The 20,429-nt window shown below is 32.4% G+C and overlaps 2 protein-coding genes across 3 annotated transcripts; both read right to left on the reverse strand.

Annotated features, from left to right (window-relative positions):
* Nucleotides 1-380: 380 nt before the first annotated feature.
* Nucleotides 381-7,476, reverse strand: LOC105338468 (uncharacterized). Its single transcript, XM_066075270.1, has 10 exons — nt 7,277-7,476; nt 6,806-7,114; nt 6,073-6,205; nt 5,213-5,355; nt 4,709-4,831; nt 4,478-4,565; nt 4,208-4,366; nt 3,821-3,958; nt 3,057-3,193; nt 381-2,340 (listed from the first exon to the last, which is right to left on the reverse strand). The coding sequence occupies exons 2-10, from the start codon at nt 7,091-7,093 to the stop codon at nt 1,894-1,896; spliced, it is 1,656 nt and encodes a 551-aa protein (XP_065931342.1). The 5' UTR covers nt 7,094-7,114; nt 7,277-7,476; the 3' UTR covers nt 381-1,893.
* Nucleotides 7,477-8,049: 573 nt separating this feature from the next.
* LOC105338469 (uncharacterized) lies at nt 8,050-18,424 on the reverse strand. Of its 2 annotated transcripts, none has more exons than XM_034448240.2 (6): nt 18,265-18,424; nt 16,868-16,962; nt 14,539-14,664; nt 13,003-13,677; nt 12,083-12,295; nt 8,050-11,485 (listed from the first exon to the last, which is right to left on the reverse strand). In XM_034448240.2, the coding sequence occupies exons 2-6, from the start codon at nt 16,952-16,954 to the stop codon at nt 11,327-11,329; spliced, it is 1,260 nt and encodes a 419-aa protein (XP_034304131.1). In that variant the 5' UTR covers nt 16,955-16,962; nt 18,265-18,424; the 3' UTR covers nt 8,050-11,326. The 2 variants fall into 2 exon arrangements, with proteins under 2 accessions (XP_034304131.1, XP_034304130.1); XM_034448239.2 differs by having other exon boundaries at nt 12,071-12,295.
* Between the last annotated feature and the right edge of the window lie 2,005 nt (nt 18,425-20,429).

The following is a 20,429-nucleotide window of genomic DNA, read 5'->3' on the forward strand; positions in this document are numbered from 1 at the left end:
GTCTTGTACCATAGTGCGAGTTCTTTTATAGCCATTATATATATATAAAAAAACAGAATCTTCTAATATAGTCTTGTATAATTCGAGATTGAAGTCACGGATATTGTTCCAAAGTAAAATTTAAGAACACTTCAACTATCACTGCAAAATCAAACTACTTCACTAGAAACCTTTCTACTACTTTTATTGGTTTCACAAATAACCGTAATTAATGGGGGTGTGACAGGTTAAGCCATGTATGCAGAAACTGAAAATTCAAACACCTTATGCCAAATCAACAGACAAAAATATGCATAAAGAGATTCAGAAAAAATGAATTTTTTTTTATATATTTAATGTCTTGACATGAACATTGTGAATAGACATTTTTATGTACAGACGTACAGCAGAATTAAGTGAGCAGTAATATCAAATATAATACCTTCAAAATATAAAGCCACAAACAACACAACACATGTGCACAATGAAAATACTGTATTTAAACTTGTTTTTATAAAGAATGCATTCATGTAAAATATGACTACTTTAAAATATGGTTTTCAGAAAATAATTGAGGACTTGTCTTCTATTTATTTCTATGATGAAATCTTAATTTTCTCATTACTTACCCCTGGGTTATAATTTGAACAAACTCAAATTACTCAAAAACTCAAAACTCACTTGAATGTTTTCTCAGGTGAGCCTAAATGTGATGGAATGATAACAAGAATAATTCTATAATAGTAAACTTAACATTTTATAAATATCTAAACATATAAGTAACATGCCATTTAACAGTGTAAGATTGCATTTACAACCTCATTAGTTCAAATAATTAATACCTTTTATATATTGTATGAAAATGTATAATGAAATTTATGAAAAAAACTCTGGAATTTTGAGTCTAAAAAATTGAAAGGGGGGGGGGGGGTAATCTGTTTCAAATTCAAAATGGCTCTGAAATTGGGTGATGTTGCTTGGTGTTACGCCTGAGTATTTGATTAAAATATATGTCTATATTATGCATATGCAACGTCAAAAAAAGTCTCATATACCTTGTACATCAATTTGATACCAAGAAATTCTTTGTTCATCAACAAACAAGAAACCATGATTTAAAACTAAGAACTAGAGAATAATGCATTACAATTGTCTATAGCCACATTAGAACATGGTTTTAAAATTAACATCGTTACATTTCAACTATTTCAAGTATACAACCCATTACAATAAAAAAAATTAAATTAACTTTATAATCTTTACAACAAAAAGAGAGGTAGGAATCAGAAATAGGTTAACACTAATGGAATGCTTAAAAGATGTAAAAGGTGACATCCCTAAACCATGTGAAGCATGTATGAGACATAAAATTGCACAAACTTTAATTATTCTCAATCGTAGTACAATGTATCCTACAAAAAGTCAGAGGATTCAACAAGCAGAGTACCGTAGATATTTGTTCAAAGTTTTAAATAAAATTGATGAAGATGTTCATCTTTATCAAAAAGTAAATTTTAAGTTACCATACGCATGATCATAATGGGAAAAAAATAAACAAAATATTTTTGATTCTTTGCCCATGAAATGACAAATGTATACCCAATCTGGCATATATATATATATATATAAAACCAAAAAATAGTGTTTATAAAGTTTAAAACCATATTAGAAATCATCTAAAAAATGCCTCTACAAAAAAAATCATCATCACTTAATTGCTAATAAAAGTCAACAAGAATCATCACTTAATAAAAAGTACAAAATAATGAAAAATCAAAGAGTAGAATTTAAAATACATTTTAAAAATGCCTCTACCAAAAACGATCAACATTACTTGCCTAAAATTTCAACAAAAATCACAGCACTACTAAAATAGGAATCAAAATCACTGCAGGAAAAACACGAAAATTATGTCTAGGATATGAGTCTTTGGGACTCATCGTCACAGCTGACCCTGGAGTTTGTCTCCGTGCTCATTCTGTTCCGTGAACTAGCAGACGTCATTCTCTCCCCTGACTGAAGTGCATTCTGCCTCTGTAGCCCTAGCAGTCTTTCGGAACCAGGCGACAGAAACACGTCTTCTGAACTCTCCATGTCCCCAAAATCACTGTCATAGTCTGAAGTCATTCGGAGAAGATTGTTGCAATTGCTGATTGAGTTTTCTGTTTCCAGGTCTTTTTGCTTATCTTCCTCAGATTCCAAGCTATTTTGGAAATCTCCTGGCTTTCCAAGGAAGTCTGCCAGCCTGCCCCAGAAGTGAGGTTTCACACTTTTGTCTGTCCAGTCAAGGAAGGTCTTCCCCATCAACTTGGCTGGAACTTTACACTTTCCGAACTTGATTAAAACCAACACGTCATCCCTCTGTTAAAAACAGTACACCCTTATGATTTAAAATTTATATTAATTCCCTTTATTATAATCTTGAAGTGAGCAATACATATCAGTGGTGTTGAGGACGAATTCATCAATTCACTCTACCAATCAAGTAAAATAATGAAATTGAGCAGTTTAAAGTTACTCTAACTTTTGACTTAATTTTATACATCAAGTAGAGCTACAAATACCAATATAATTATCAATGTAAATGCACTAAAAAACAATCAATTTTTATTTTGAGTATATGTGCAAGGTATATAAATGATACATCAGAGCTGCGTTCAAGATCGTAGCTGCTACCTAGGGCTACATAGTTGAATGGTAAGCTAGCCTAGCCGCTACGTAGATATTCGTAGCCTAAATATTTTATGCTAGGCATCAAATTCAAGATGGCCACCTTAGTTACCTCTTTGTAACAAACAGGAAATCTATTTATTTAGTGATATTTTGTTCATCTTTTAAGTTATGATAAATTTTAACATGTATGTTTCCGCTTGAAATAAAGATTATGTCAACGTAATAACTAATAAGTCTTTAGTTGAATATTTTTATCTTCAAATCTGAGACCTAGTGGCTAACCTTGCAGTCTGTTCAATTAGACCTACATATCTACGACCTTGCGGCTAGGCTAGCTGTAACGATCTTGAACACAGCCCAGATGTGACTTTTCTGAGTGTACATCTACATCTGTATGAGTGTACCTTGACGATGGCCTTGTTGTGGGCTTGCTGAAGCTCGTACTGTCCCCACATAGACTTGAGAAAGTTCTTGGACATCACTATTATTGTCTTCCTGCTTTTGTACACTGCATCCAACACATTTTCAGCTATAGCCATGCCTTTAATATAGTTAAAAACCTTTATATTGAAGAGGTACAACCTTACGCTGAAAAACATTCATTCCCCTTTTTCTTATATAATCTGCAAATGAAAAAAGTTTAATTCTGTTTTCTATCTTTAAATCTTTCTGTCATCATATGGTGAATTTCTACCAGCATGAATCTTTCCATCATACTAAATACATTTATATATATATATATAAGGTATTTCACTACACCTAGACTTATGCTTTTTTAGACACTACGTCACAATATGGTGATTTAAATGTTTTGTTAAACTGTTTGTATCAATCGACTCAGATGTATATCATCATAGCTCAGTGGTTAAAGTATCAGGCTTGTGAACGGCAGATATGAGTTTGAATCCGCCAGGGCTTTTGTTTATGTTTACTAAATGAAATTTTTGAAAATATCATTTTCATCCAAAATTGCACTTTTTTTTGCCTATTTGACACATATACTTCTTATCCATCATCCTTTCTATCATAATCAAGTAATTTTCTGCTGATTTGAGAAAATATTTCAAGGTTTAGTGAGGCACCTTAACTATGAAAATTCAGAAAATTATCCCTTTCAATTTTAGCATAAACAAAGACTCCTTAATAAAAGGTAAAAATGCTTTTTTACCTGGTACAAAGTCCTTGAAGTCGATGTACACCTTGTAGCCCTCAGCCTCCAGGTTCTTTAACAGCTCCTGTTTTACCCAGTCCTCGTCCTCACTGCTGTAGGAGATGAACACATCATACTCCAGTTCACATTCGGGGACTGTGGACACAGAGGACACAGAATAACCAGACAGAACTAGTGCCTACCAACACTAAACACATCAAGTGTTCATAACATATAGTCCTATGCACTGCATGTACAGGTATGCTTTAAATTAAAATTTCAGATGCCACTTTCCAATTTTGACCTTCATAAAAGCGGTTATTTCATGTGGGTTTTTTTGTGTTGACTTACAAGAATAAAACGCTACTTCAAGTATTCATAATTATTTAGTCCACATTTACTTACCGTCATAGTGCTCTGTATCTGGGGCTGGCCATTCCATTTTCTCTTGGTGCCGTTTTCTGATCAATAAGCCAACAGTCAATAGGAAGAGTAAGAGAACGAACCCACCAGCACCTACACTAATGATGGCCCAAAGTGGCAGGATATTGGTCGGGTCTCCTCCTTAAAATCAAATACACTAGAAATGAGACTGGTTTAATGTAGTGAATATGATAAGCATACTGGTAACTTTCTTAATTTTCTAGATGCATCAAGACATTTTCTAAACTTTACCTGGTTGAGCTATTTCAACAGTGATATTTTGGTGGTCACTTCCAAGAGCATTGCTTCCAACACATTGATAGGTGCCTAAGTCTTCCTCCTAATGAAGGAGAATCAAGAGATACATGAAAACTAATCCTTTCTGACCCGTGCACTATTATAATTTGTGCCAAATGTTGTTACATTTTAACTTTAAAATCTCTAATATTGTAAACTGTGATGTTTTTGTTCCTCGTGACTTACCGTGGCATTGTTTACAGTCAGTAGGAGCATGGACTCTGTTTGGTTGGCACTGGTGCTGAATCCATATGTTGTCTTCTCAGTGTCTGTAAGATCTGTACCATTGAATCTCCAGTTTCTCTCCAACTACAAAATAGACCCCAAAAATTCATAAACATTCTTAGGATGAAAGTGGTTTGTTCATGAGCAAGTACATAAGTTCGGATACCATATATCTGGTAATTTTCACATTGATCTAGTTTTGCTTTTTTTTGCGATCTCTTTTAAATCGTAAATAATTAATTACACAGAAATTATATCCTGTATCATTTTCTATAAGAAACTTTTTAATTCGCAAAAAATGACTGACACATGTTAAAAATGATACAGATTTTCCCCATTTTCGCAAATTTTGTGAAATGCGAAAAAAAATTGGATATATGGTATTCTGATTTTCACTTTAAATACTTTGACTTATATTATTTGCAAATTAATCCATTTTTTTGTCAATTTTACTGGTATACTTACAGAAAAACCTAAAGGGTTGTTTTTGTTAGGATTCCCCACATAAAAAGTACAACTGATGTTGAAGCTGTCACCCAGCTTGATGTACTTCACTCGACTTTCTGGATCTACCTGGACCACCCTTGGAGCAGTCTTTTGATTTCGCTCTATTTTGATGGAGAGAATAATAAGTTAGATTTTTTTCATTCATGCAAGAAATTCCAAAGGGCAAAGACAGTAAATTTTCCAGTCACACTGTATTTTCACAGTATTCTGTTAATCTAATTTTTGGTCCCGATTCAGCATCCAAGTCTGTTAAGTCAATTAGTATGCCCAGAATGGAAGATGCACCATCCATCCAAGTTTTGTGAAGATTGGACAAGTAAATAGCTTAGATACAGGACCTGCTCCAAAAATTTTAATTGGGTCTGATGTTAATGCTGAGGGTAAAGCATAAGCTTCCCTCAACTTCGTCTCAATGAGCTAAACAGCTGAAATATGGTAATAATGTACAAAACAGGGGGAGATGGAAAGCCAATGGAGTTGCCCTAAGTCCCCTATGGGACACTGTGGATAAAGTCAAGTATTACATCAAACTAATAAGTAATATAATCATTTTTTATATACTTAATCTGTACTTTGATTTATTATACCTAAAAAACATTTTGTACTTGCTTCACACAATTACACATAAGTTGTCAAATGACAATTACATGTATAGAACTTTTAAATTAGAGGCATTTGAATTTGTAATAGTAATGTATCTAATCTATTTTACTGTTACTTTTAATTTCAATACCATCTTGGTTGAAATATTCAATTTCAACTTATATTTAATTACCGGTATACTGAAAATAAATCCCCTTCTCTCCATGCAATCTTACCATCCACTGTTATCTCCCTTGCATAGCTGTCTGTAATGTAGCCTTGATACCAGAGGGAGCAGTTGTACCATCCTGTATCCTCCGTCAATGGGTCCTTAATGAACAGTTCCTCATTCTTACTGAGCAACTGAACTGTAAATTCTGATTAAGGATCAACAAATTGAAACTTTCTATAAAGTGTACTTATTAAATTAACTCATGACATGCAAGTTTATATGTTCTTCGATAGTAATTTTTTAAGGACACCTAGCTAGAAACTGAACTCTGGTCAATTTCTATTTTATACTAGAGTTTCATACTCCACAGACAACATTATAAATCTCTCAATTTGGGTTTGCCTCAGCCCTTGATTACTTTCTTAACAAAGTCCACTGACCAAGTATGTTCATTAACCATCAGGCAATCTTAACTCTTATTATTTTTTTCCTCAAATCGGAGAACTATGATTTTATGAACATAATTGAGGGAAAAGTAGCCCCCCCCCCCAATGCATGCTCTTCATTGGACACCCCAAGGGAAAAGAAATAGGCTTACAAAGATTTAAAGTCTGAAAATAGAGACAGTGCTTCAAGTAGCTGCAGACAGTCAGATGGAATTTCCTCAAGCATCAGACAGCAGAGAGAGGACTGAGCAAGATGCACCTCTGCACAAGATTGATATTTGTTAAAGTTCTGCAAGTTCAATGATAAAAATAAAATGGTGTCATAGATAAACTGAATCGTTATAAAGGATATCTTTCATTTGGGATCACCTGTACTCCATTTTTGTACCATGTGATGCTGGTGTTCTGTGATTCTGAAGCTGTGTCACGGAGACATTCTAACTTGATGCCCTGTTGCGAATGTTCAACAAATTCTGTGTAATACCAATTTTTTGAAGCAAATGAAGGTTGTTCATGAGAGAGATGTAGTTTTTCCGTACTTTTTAAGTTGATAAACGTCCGTCCATTTTCCCTTATTATCGACGAATATGATTGAGAAATGAACGTGAACAACATTAACAGCACAACGTTTCCTTTCATCTTTCTTTGTAAAAACTCCACCTAAAATGAAAATAAATTACAAATGAAATATACAGTCTGTCATGCCATTGCAATGATACAGAAAATGCATTTTGGATGCATGACCTTAGATAACAATTATCACATCATACGTTCGTTATCATAACTTATAAATCGTGCTATAAGTATGCATATACACCATACCTGTACACCTTCTCAACCTCGGTTATCAGTGGTTATCTCTATTGAATACCCCTCCCACTCCAAAACGTTATGACAACAAACTAAGCATTTGGAAACTATTCGGATTAAACTTATTTTAAGAAATTCACAGGTTGACGTTGCCGTTTTCTGAAATTCAACCAAAAGTTCAGGCAAAAGTGAAAGTTGTTTCTCGGAAAACAAACACTCGGAACTCGCAATGTTCTTAACCTTGTTGTGATAAGATCCGAGAAGTGCCAAATGGGAAGAAAGAATTTTTAGCATATCGAGTCCAACCAAAATACTAAATTACCATAGATTTATCTCCAATATATCGCGAACAGTATGTGAAATGAGATACTAAACAATATTTTACCAACATAAACTGTGAGGCACATTTTAGCAGGTACAGTCGGGTACACTACATATTTCTTTAAATTTCAGGGACCCCCCTCCCCAGAGAGAGAGAGAGAGAGAGAGAGAGAGAGCGAGAGCGAGAGATTTGGAAATTAAAGATAAAAACAAGTCCTCATATGGTTAATACTAAGAGGTTAAAGAAAATTGAAACAAAGCTTTAGGATTTTTAATGGGAAATTTATATTTAAAAATTCAATTATAATTTTATCCTGGCTAAAAAAAATTCAGAATGGACCTGACGAGCCTGACCTATCTGCTACACATCTTAATTCATGCCATCCTTCAACATGTTCATTAATATATGGTTACATTCATTATAAAAAGAACAATGAATTGCATGTAAACAGAAGACACAAACACATTTTTCTATATTTTTATTAAAACAATTTAAACACAGACAGCACAGGAACAATGTCTATCAGAGGACTGTGTGGATTCAATAGGTTGTGATGGGGTAACATTAGAAATCAGTGGAACATCACAGTAAATATATTTTTGTACAAAAACCCTCTTGTATGTTAATAACTCTGTACTATAAAACTTTTCTGTATTAAAAAAGGTACACATTCAAATGTCTGTAATTTCAAAACCTTAAAATTAATGTCCACCACAATATTCGCTATTTTACTTTAATTATTCTTAGTGTTATAACTTATCATTAAAATTTTGTGTGTATCTATGTTTGTCACTTTAGTTTTAGATTTTTTAAAGCATTTTCACTGATGCTTCAACTTGTGTAGAAATCATTTGGACCCCCTAATAAAAAAAAAAAATGTTCATGCATGGTGCAGTATTGAAACAATAGACACCACGACCTACCAAGTATCTTATATTTTTTGAAAAAAAATATCTTAATTCTTCAACTACTTGTATAGAAAATTACAATATATTTATGAATATTGTGGATGAGAATGCAATTCAATAAATGGAATGTGTTTTACATGTAAACAAAATCTCCTATTATATATATGACACCAATATATTCGGTGTGCCCCTTATAAATATTGACAATGTGCATGTTATATCTTTACTAAACAAGCTATGAGTGGGTTATTAAAAATACACAGTCAAATATGAGGGGAAGGATTCAATATCACGGCCAGAATATGTGAAAGTGTATACTGCCTTCATAGTTATAATACAAATGAAATATAGCATAGTATTTACTTGTCAACCATATTTGATCTAATAAAGCAGAAACGAAATCAGATACATGTTTATATCATGTACTTAGAGGCAGAATTAAACCAAAAAGAGGGTGGGTGTTAAACAATCATATTTTCCAAGTTTCTTTTTTAAAGAGTCTTGCATTGAGTTTCTTTTTACAAGTCTTAAAGAAATTACTCAGCTTGTTATCATAAATCTATCATAAATCTTCTCCTACATTGTACTAACCACCAATCAATAAATGAGTATAGAAAATTGTTAAAAGTACCTCTGAAACAATTGCTGAAAATATTGAAAATTCTGTACTTGTTGGTTGAAATGATTAAGTTTCTGCAGGATAACTTTGAAAGAGAAAAATTTTTTCTAGTCCTTTTTTTCAAATCATGATTGAAATAAGAGTAAAAAAATTTCTAAGTCTTCCTTTTGTTACATGGAAAATATAAATTAAGAATGGGATGATCAAACTCTGTACAAGTGAAAAGCTCCTTTTCTTTAAAATGGAAAACAGAAGATTGCATTGGGGTGGAAATAACCTGACCATTGAATGAGTATATACACAGCAATCTTAACATGAAGCAATATCTATGAAAATGCACAATAAATAATTACTACCTGGAATAATGGGAATTATAATTAAAGTTCATTAACATATTACATTTAAAAAAAAAATAGTCTATAAACAGACCTATAGTTAAAAAACTTCTGATTTTCCTTTAAATAATTGGAATTAATCTCCATTACAAAAGAAAACCTACAAGTCAAATATCTACAGTGGGAAATAACAAGCAAAACTCCAAGGAACATGGCTAAAAAATAACAATGGATAAATATGAAGCACTTATTTCATATCCACAACAGCATTTACAAGCAATACATATCATTTTTTTTTACAATGAACTCTCTTAAAAAGCACTGTTTTCAGTCATAGACACAATGTCCTTAATAACAAGCAAGAAAATAAAAATGCCCCAAAATTGTAGAAAAAAAATCTTAATTATGTCTCCAATTTTTTGTTCATTTTGAAGAATATGTTTTTTTTTAATATCATTGAAAAATGACATTTGTAGATGAAAAAAAATCCATTACCCAACTACTATTCCATTATAATTCTTTTTAAATCTTAACATTTTAATACACAACCTTCTTTTTATTTCTCAAATCAAAATGTAATAAATTATATATGAGCACAAATTTGAATAAAAAATGAAAATCTATCTCAAAAAGATAGACTTTTTTTAATAAAAAAAATATCACAAATTTAAATGGTGGGGATGGGATACACAATCAATGAAGATATTTACATAGTTCAGAGGCTTATTCTGAAATTCAACTACTTCATGCAATCATAATAATTCATATTGCCAAAAAACATCAAATTTTACAATAAATACAAATGTCTGTGCACAAAATACATCAAAAGATCACCTGTGTCTTAAAAAGTATTAATATCAATAAACAATAAAACCCATTATGGCCTCACTATTTCTATAAGAAAAGTTAAGCAAACATCAAACAACTTCATGAGTAATTCTCATTGATAATTTCAGATTAAAACTCATTGATAATTTCAGATTATAGATTACAATTACAGGCTACTTGTCCAATAAAACTACTCTTTTGCACGTAAAAGCCAATAACGGGACCCTAATATTGCACAGTAAATCACAGAATATCCAACAATTCAATCAAAACACAACAGTTGCCATTATGCTCAAGGGTATTAATGCACTGATCAATATTACACAACTAGAAAAAGAAATACAGTCATACAAATAATGCACAAATACACATGTATTTCTTTATTTTAAAAAGCAAAAAGAAAAAAACCAACTTTTTTCACTTTTCTTAGTGCACTTGATAGAATACTGAAAAGAGTAATACTTTAACAAAAACATGAATAAATATTATTTGCTAACTGATAACAATATAGAGACTAGAAGATGAAATAATTATTTATCCATGGTCACCGATTGAAAACAGTATCAATATCTCCCATCCTACAATTTAATATTTTTCCAACATTATAGAGATAATTGTTTTAGTTATACTAGTATGCTTACTAATAAAATAGTCTTCACAATTAACAAAATATAATTTTCGTAAACTAAATCTATATTTGAAGATTTCCACACTAAATGATAATAAATGTATCCATTTCAAATACTTTAACTTCAAGTTTCACTTCTCCTTATTGAAAATATTGGTTTCATTGAAAAATTAATGAACCAAAACGAAAAGAACATGACACATACAGGCAATTCGTGTGCAATTAGCAAGAAAAAAAGACATGTACAATAAGCTAAACTAGGTAAAAATGTGGGTGTTTTATCAATTGAGTACATGTGCCTGCATATCAATAGAAGCATTAATTTAAGCATATAACTAGATAAAAAAGATTAGAAAATTGGAAACTTCTTAGTGACCCTAGCTAATCCACTTGTAAAATGTCTCAGATTCCATGAGAACTGCTCAATTCAGGATCATATCCTCGGAATACCGGTTTCCACGAATCCTCTTGTGCATCATCATTCGGTTGGCTGTGACTTGTCTTTTGTCGCAGTCCATGTACTCCATGGAATAATCCATCTCTGTCGGAGCTTGGAATTCTGACGTCTCTGTCATGGTCACCTGCAGACAAACAGACATTTTGTACATTCTCCGTTCTTCATGAACTTGTATTTATCTTCTCAAGAGTTCAAATATTTCAATTGTTATGTTTATATATTGTTCAATTACATGTCTTAACAATTCAGATACTAGTATATAGTGATGAGTTATATGTACAAAGCATTATTTTTTTATTATCTTATTTTTTCCCTGTATCAATGCAATCTTTTGCCTTGTTAATAAAGCAAATCTGTGGTTAGATCAATACTTGAAGTATCATTGCTGATGTAATTTATTGTTTTTATGTAAAAATTTGCAAATAAGTCATATATTGATGATTATTTAGATTAAAAGTTTTATCCTGTGAATTCATCCCAAAGCAGAAATAATTTTGATGTTTACATTATTGAAGGAAATCAATTTTCAGCTTGTCATGATATGCCCCTCCATCCAATACTTTATCAGGCCAAAATTTTTAACTTAATCAACAGAAACATTGCAAGAATTTACCTAATTGAACATTGTACATGTATGTGAAAATATAATGAAAGAAAAACTTAACAACATGGTATGATAATGTAAAATGAATAAAAATATTCAACATACAAATGATCTGACCTCCATACTGTTTAAGTTTGGAAACCTGCAATTGTTCATTTGGGAATGGACAGGAGGAAGGGAGGCAGCCATGTGGTTATTCTGGAACGAGGCTCGCTCCAGGGAGCCACGGTTACCCATGCTGAAATGTGGCATCGGGGCGCCGCCATCTAAGGGAGCCCTCGTGGTGGAGTTGAACTGTTCCATGAATTCTCCTGGAGATTCCTGGGTTCCCTTAAACAAATTAACCTTCACCTCTGAGTATATTAAGTTATCATAGCTTACGAACAAAGTAATTCCAAAAATGGAGACCATTTAATAAATGTTTTGGTATGACACAAGTAACCAACCAGTGTACAATACTTAAGTTCATATAAAATGTTAAGAATCATCTCTCTAAACAGTACAACACACATAGTAAATTTTGGTTAAGTAATAATGATTTTTTAAATAGAAAAATTGGGCAATTCTCTCTATTTTTATACCTGGTCATACTTCAACATGAAATATGTATTATCTTATATCAACCTTGTACACATCAGTTAACAGAAGCACTGCCAAGAGGGACATCCCCTCGTGAAAGGTAATGTTTTTCTAATATGTTGTTTAACTCATTTGTTATCTTAAGTTACTGGTAACTGACCAATAGTTTTCTATTTATTGAAAAGTTATCTACTTGTATGTTAAGTTATGTACAACTCATAAGTACATGTACATGCATCTACTTATTGTGGCAGTTATAAAGTTTTGCTTTTTCCTGAAAGGTTTTATTTGTTAATTATTTTCAATTAATCAAGGAAAAGGATTAGAGTAAGTAATTAATATGTCTCAGGAGATGTTAAAACTTGTAATCACAATACAAGCGTTCTGATAACTCCTAAAAAACACAAAAATACATGTAATCATCAAATCTGCAAATCATAATGACTTGCTTCAATTACCTCTGCCTGTGCAATAGCGAAGTAGACCTCTTCAAACTGTGCATTAAGCGTCCTGTCTGCATTAGCTTTCTGTAACACCAGACAAAGGTTGATGAGTTCACTTTCAAGGAATGTGGATCTCTCGGGGGCTCCATGCCACTTCACCATCTCGGAAAAATGTCTGCAAGCCAGAGCCAGCTCATGGGACTTCTTTCTCTGCTGTCTGAGAATCTGCAGGGATGAGATGTCTGGTGTGTCATTAGACTTGAGATCGTCACAGACATTCAGGTAGGCCTTGATTTCTCTCTGGTACTCCACAGGAATGTTTTTGGTCTTGCACATGTCTAGGAGGACACTCATCTTTTTCTGCAAGACTTCCAAGGAATCTTTGGGATTATTATTGGGATCCTTCCATTTGATCCCGTTCTCGGAGGGCCACCCTGGAGGTTTCTTATCGGCTGTCCAGATCTGGCTGGAGCTGTACGGGTTCTGGCCGATACAGATTCTGGAGAGTTTAGGCACCAGCTCCCTCAAGGTGTGAGTCAGTATGGTTTTAGTCTGTTCATCGCTTGTGGCTGAGCCTGTTTTCAGGTTGCAGCATGTGCACTTTGGAGTACTCGGAAGACTTTTCCTTTTCCTGCTGCTTTGTTTTGTGTGGAATGATGAAGAAATCTGGGTAGTTCTCCCTTCAAATGCCTACAAAATCAATGGGATGAATTTATGAATAGAGTTTAACATATAATCAAACATCAAAAACATTTTAACAAGATATGTAAAAATGTCATCTTTATTTCAAGTTTAGTATCTAAAAAGTGTTGTTACTCTATTTCAATAATTTTACAAAGAATTTTAAAAATGCACTGAATTTTTTGACAAAGTTTAACATCTAAAATTTGAATACTTATCACAGATTACTGTGACACAATGCCTGTACCAACATGTAAGTGTATTCTCAAAAATTAATTTTGTCTTCATTCATTTCAAAGGAAAAAAATCTTAGTTCACCAGCTTACTTAATCAATACATGTATTGTTAATTAAAAGATGAATTTTATGAATATTCTGTTAGTTAGATAAAGGAGTGTAAAGTAATACTGATCTATTGATTTCATGAGACTAGATCATGGAGCACAATGGTACTGTATTATATCATCAGTATGCTACTTCCATTCAGTTTTTTCATTAATCTCCCTTATTACCATATCTATTAGCTACATGTAGCAAATGACTGCACACTCTGGCAGTAATGGCATACATGATAGTGACAGCTGTTTAAGATCTATATAAATTTAAGGCATAACCTGTGTTTAAACTATAAAATAGAATAACATAGACTTCCATATTGTTTCCTGAAAAGCAAGCAAATAATTCAAATTTGTTTGTATTACACTATCTAATGAACTTATAAACTCTTACTGGATTTATTTCTTACATTAGGAAATTTATGCCAATTGATTGAATTTTATAGTAACAACCATTAAAACATTAACCCTATGGGTGGCTACATTTTTGATACTTGTATAGCTAAATTTATTGTGGGGTACTCTGCCACACTTACATGCAATCGTCTCAGGAAAAGAAAACAGAGGCTGGCTACACGGAAGTTACTGGTGTGCTTGGTCCCTGGACTGTGACTGTGGTGGACTGACACTTGTTGGGAGTGGTTTCTTACATGTAGAGTTCCCTGAGAAAAAAATAAACAGGGGATAAAGATGGTAACAACAACAAAAAACAACAAGTTGTTTTAATTGATGTTTTACAGCAATCTAATACCAATGTCGCATTGTAAATAAAAAACTGAGCTCCATGGAGAGGACTAATATACGCAGTGCCTGCTGTCCAATCCATTTATGTTTTCCATGATAAAATATTGTTTAAATTAAATACTGAGCATTCCCTGCCCAAGGTTATCATATATTGCACCTTCTTATGCATGCAGTTTTTAACATATATTCTTACAGTATTGCATAAGCAATACATGTCTCCTAAATTAATTTCTTCATCATCTGCTGATCTTGCAATCTTAATAAAACTCAAACTTCTATAGTTTCTCATTATAAAGTTACACAGCAAGTTTGAAATCAATTCACCAAACTATAACGACCAAAATTCAAAAAAGTTTTATTTGTTTTAAGACTTAAGTCAGGTATATGTGTATCTATTCAGTTATCATATTAACGAGGCCGGGTCTAATTTTTTCTGCCCTAGATTTTTGAATGAATGTTTTTACATGAATTTCTACTGATATAACTATTATTTTAAGATAAAAAAATAAAACATTTACCACATCGTTTGTTTATGGGGTCATCTCAAAGTTTGTTAATTTTTAACATAGGACCCTATGGGATTTTGCTTGAAATGTATCAATTTTGCACATTATTTACATTTTTTTTTAACTTCTGCCCAAGGGATTTCTTTATCTGTTCTACACATTAAAGTTATTGCTAAAAGGCATCAAATGGTGAAATAAAAAAAACCTTTTACCTCCTGGTTTGTTCCAGGGGTCTTATCAAAGTTGATTTTTGGATGCCCAATTTCCCAGATTTGTCAGATAACGGCTATTTTTTATTTGATAAAGGCGAAAATGGTGATCTTTAAAGTATTATTAGAACATTCAGATATATTTAAGTAATAAATAAATATATAACATCACATAATAATGGTCATTAATATAACATACATGTTACTGTCTTGAAATATATGAATTAAGCTATATTTAGGTGGGTTAAGAAAACGTGACAGAGGGCTAGGCTTGCAGAACCCTCTTCACGTTTTCGACCCAAGCCCAGATATAGCTTATACTTCGAGACATTTATGTTTATTCCACAATATAACATTAATTTTACGCATCAAACTAGCTATTTTCAACAAATTTCGCTGAATATCTGCAGTTGAAACTATCACGCCATGGCGTTAACCAAGCAAAAAGATGACGTCACAATACAAATGAAACGCTGCGCGAAAGCGTGCGCACTCGTTCTGTACTCGGCCTCGTTAAAACATGAAACTAAAAGTTATATTTTCTTGTTTCTTTGATACATGTATATGTGAAAAATGGGCCAAGAAAATTGTGTAAAATAAAGTGTGACTGTGTCACTATGCAACACACCAACAAAGAAGCCAATTAGACCCACTCAAAGGAAATATCTCCCCCCAAAACAGGAGCACAGTCAACTGTCAATAGTTAATTTGATAAAAAACAAGTGTAATTGTTTGTTGCTGGTAAAAGCTACAGTAACAATAAAAGGATTTAAGTTAATTTTGTGCTTTGAATGATTATAAATCTGTAAAATACAAAAAATAGGGTTGAAAAAACTTGTACTCTAAATGCTGTAGGCTACTTTTGGAAAAAGATGATCAGGTGAATACTGACAGAGAGATGACAAAGACATTGATTTGTGTTTTTTATGCTTACTGCTTATACCTTATTTCCTAAACACAGATTTTCAAAGAAGTCAAACAAATAAAGAATTTAAATTAGCATTTCCCAGTGTAGTGAAAATTAGTAGTATTTACAAGGACAGGAAATACTGGTGTTTACCACTGGTAATTTCCAGCACCAGTATTTTCCGGTCAAGACTTAAAATAAGCATGCTACCAGCAATTGTTTGTTCTTTTTGTAAGGTGGAAATCATTCAAGTTCTTAAGTTATATATACTTTGTTTATTATGTAACTGACTTACTCTTCAGCCAATATTTTCCATAAACCCAAATAAAAACTTTTCTTATGTATCTAATCAAAGTTTAAAAAATTGTTGTCCTTCTCACATTTTGAAAGGTTTGGCTTTAAATATTGTACATTAGTTGATTATTCTTGTTCTGTTGTGTGTGTAAATTCAGTCAAAGTGACCATACAAAACCTTACACTTTATAATATTTGTACTCACATTGATTCTAGACAGGAAAACAAAACAGTAGCTAATTTTTCGAAAGATTCTCTTCATTCCGTGATGCCCTGAATTCATTGTAGCCATACCTCCGCCTGGAATATGTGATGAAATACTCAGATTGTTATGAACATGATAACACTTCTCAAACAATGCCTTCTATAGCTATATAATATATAGCTATGTAATTGGTTTATAAACTTAAGGTTTATCAGGCTGCCCAAACTTAATTCTATGTTTTAGTTTTACGTAACTTCAATATATCAAACATACAAGGGAAGACGAAAAAATTCAAACAAACAACATATTCAAACAATTTTTATCCATTTACAATAATACCAATACAGTTTGTTTTCAAGATACAGTAGGCTACCTCTTTAATAATGATCTCTCCTGACAATCCCATTGAGTGTCTGATAGATATATAGTCCATAACGTGCTCTATACATTTTGAATTTCTACAGATTGCAGCATTTTAGTAAAATCAAACAGGAAAAGATTGAATGAATAAAAATCGGAGTAATTAGTTTGTTTTTTTCTAAAACACAATTTCTCCTAAACCTACGCAGGTGGGTTATGTTAAACATAGAACTACCGGTATACTCTGTCCCAAGTTTCTGCTTCCATCGCTTTTAGCTCTATATCTAGATAATTATAAATACCTCTGTGCCAACTTTTCATCCATTCACTAGAATGAAAAAAGTCTAGATCATCTGTTTTAAAAGCCCCCTCTACCATGTCTACTGCTTCAGGTTTCAATACACAACCAAAAATAGAAAGTCTACAGAATTTTTGCATTGCAAACAATATAAAGTACCCTTCATAACATTCAAAAATTATGCGAGTTAATCCAGGTACCAGTATATCCGAATGGATAAAAGATTTAAAGATTTTCCCATTTTGAATCTCAAACGATGTTTGTTTTTGTTCATGTGAAGATCTCCGGGCTTAAACAGATGATGCATCAATGAAGAAATCTTAGATTTTTTTTCCCTTTGACCAATTTGAATTATACCTCATTGACAGACATGTTTATTTTAATGGAAAATCATCAAAAAGTGACGGAAGCATCCGAAGCAATAACTTGGGACAGACTATAACTTTATACAGCCTCATTGTACATTTGACAATATTTTTAATTTCGAGACATTTCAAAAAATCATATCATCTGAAACGTAAAATGATTCTTAAAATTATCATAATTTAAAGACAGCACGTCTATTTTTAAAGGAAGTTATAACACTTCAATAATTAACCTGAATAGTTTGAAATTAAATGCATACATCGAAAGTCATAAGAAAACAAGGTGCACAAATCCAAAAAGATAAACAATCTCGTCAGATTTATATGGCATGGAATCTCTAACAATGATTACACATTTCAGATAAATAACAAACCTTATATGTTATATAGTTTTAATATAACTGCAGAGATGTTCTACGGGTTGAATTTTCCCCTATTTGTTTGTTATGTTTATCAGTTTCACCATCCGCCATTTGACAGCACAGAGTCGTTAAAACGCTTGACCTAATTCGTCAACGTAGCCAACAGGTTTGATTATATGGAAAGCTATTACAGACATAAGGTGTAAATATCAACAAAGAATTATGGAAGACTTAACGTTTGGTGTTAATAATAATGATTTGTTATTTTTGTATGGAAAAATCATCAAGAAGTGAGGATAAAGTTCGATTAACCAATCTGGGCCACAACAAGGGTAAATATTTACACAGAAATATATTCAAGGCATTTTTCGGAGAACAAAAATATTACATGCTCAAGTATCACCATTCGAATCAGTACAATTAAGGTAATAGGTAATGTCACTTATTCATATTGAATAACCGTATGACTGAGCACTAAATTATACATGTGATACCTGACAGTGCAAATTAAAAATTGAAAGGGGGGGGGGGGCTAGACTTATCAGAAATTTTGATCGACAAGCAAGTAAAAAAAAAGGGGGGGGGGGCGGGATGGTTATGGTTATGTTTAAATTTCCAAACAAGCCCCCCCCCCCTCTTCTGTTCCGACGCATATACTCGAAACAACAATGACTTGCTCCTCGGGATCAAAGAATGTATCCATTTGCAACTCAAAATTGTTAGTTGTGTAACGGGAAACCTGTACGTTTCCACTTCGGATTCATTATAATTCACAGTGAGAGAAAACACATTCGTATAGTTTTAAAAGACGATTTATTAAGTTAATTAATAAGTTGTTTGTTATAATATAAATTAAACATAGGGAGTTGATGGATATTGAATACCTACATGAAGAGGTCAAAATAAAAGCAACCGTGCTTTTCAACTGTCCGTTCAGTACTGTCGTTGCAGAAGTAACGGTGGTCAGGCCGTCAACAGACGTTGTTAAGAACGGCCTGACGCACGCGCGACGTCGGCAACGAACCCGAACTTTACAACATGTAATAATATAGAAATACATGCTATATAATAATGAATATATTTACAACAATAAAACAACACAAGACATAATGATCATATTAGATATAACAATACATCATCCACCATTACAGTTGTAATGAATGTGCTAATAACCTATATATAGAACCGCCGAAGAATTAAAGACAAACAAATTCTTAACGTAAAAATAAAAGATATAAAATTTAGAAATATTTTAGTAAATTTGTTTATGTTGATTTTCATTCTTTTCATGCAATAAGTACATTTTTGCAAAAAATAGTAACAAAATCATCATCCAAATTGAAACGAAATGATGAAACCGTCTATTATTGAAATGCTGTACATTTAGACTCTGGGTATATCTAATACCCATGTATACTGTAATTAAAAAGTTCTAGGTGATATCCCCTTAAATATCAATCACTGCTGGGAATACAATACTTCACATCTTTTTCTATGACAATATAATTTCTGACATCACACATTCAAAAACATGACATCTTTGATTCAATTTAGATAATTAGAGATTATACCACCTATTCTGATAGGAAACCGGTATATCACAAAGAGGTAACGAATATACCAAAACGGCTCTTCATACAAACCGTCATACTTATAGACCTTGACTGAATAAAGATGTTCATGTTAAAGGGACTAACTAATTCAACAAAAATACGCGTAATATTCCTTACTGTCTTTTTCTATTGAAAATCAAGGTCGGATTTAATCGATTATTTATTCAAATCACCGAATAAATTTATGGTGCTTATTGAAATCTTGGCTTTTTTTAAAACTGTTGTTTGGGAAAGGTTAAGAGATTTCATTGTCACGCTAAGAAATATAACTCCGAAGTTGATCACAGACCCCCGATTTACCACTCACGACTGGACAAAAAGCCTTTAAAGCTTATTGATTTATTACTAGGTTCCTTTATTGCATTGTTCTTTAGAAAACATTTACGCTTTTAAAAACCAAATGTAAGTGCCAGCGAACTTAGACATTTGTAATTACATCATCAGAGCATTTTTAGAAATCTGAAATAACAACAACAAAAGAAGAAAACAAACCAACCGAAACAAAGTGTATTGGCGGTTTCGTCCTAAAATTCTGATGTACATGTATGTACAGAGATTCAATTG

Source organism: Magallana gigas, chromosome 2 (genome assembly GCF_963853765.1).
Source record: "Magallana gigas chromosome 2, xbMagGiga1.1, whole genome shotgun sequence".
NCBI classification, from domain to species: Eukaryota; Metazoa; Mollusca; class Bivalvia; order Ostreida; family Ostreidae; genus Magallana; species Magallana gigas.

Excerpts from the sequence above, each read along its gene's own strand:
- LOC105338468 (XM_066075270.1), bottom strand. The coding sequence starts at position 7,093 with ATGAAAGGAAACGTTGTGCTGTTAATGTTGTTCACGTTCATTTCTCAA. Across the intron at positions 6,206-6,805 it reads AGGTGATCCCAAATGAAAGA|GTTCAGTTGCTCAGTAAGAA; the intron begins TATCCTTTATAA and ends TCAGAATTTACA. Across the intron at positions 3,194-3,820 it reads CTTCAAGGACTTTGTACCAG|GCATGGCTATAGCTGAAAAT; the intron begins GTAAAAAAGCAT and ends ACTATATTAAAG.
- LOC105338469 (XM_034448239.2), bottom strand. The coding sequence starts at position 16,954 with ATGGCTACAATGAATTCAGGGCATCACGGAATGAAGAGAATCTTTCGA. Across the intron at positions 14,665-16,867 it reads TTTTCCTGTCTAGAATCAAT|GGAACTCTACATGTAAGAAA; the intron begins GTGAGTACAAAT and ends TTTTTTTCTCAG. Across the intron at positions 13,678-14,538 it reads TTTTCCTGAGACGATTGCAT|GCATTTGAAGGGAGAACTAC; the intron begins GTAAGTGTGGCA and ends TTGATTTTGTAG.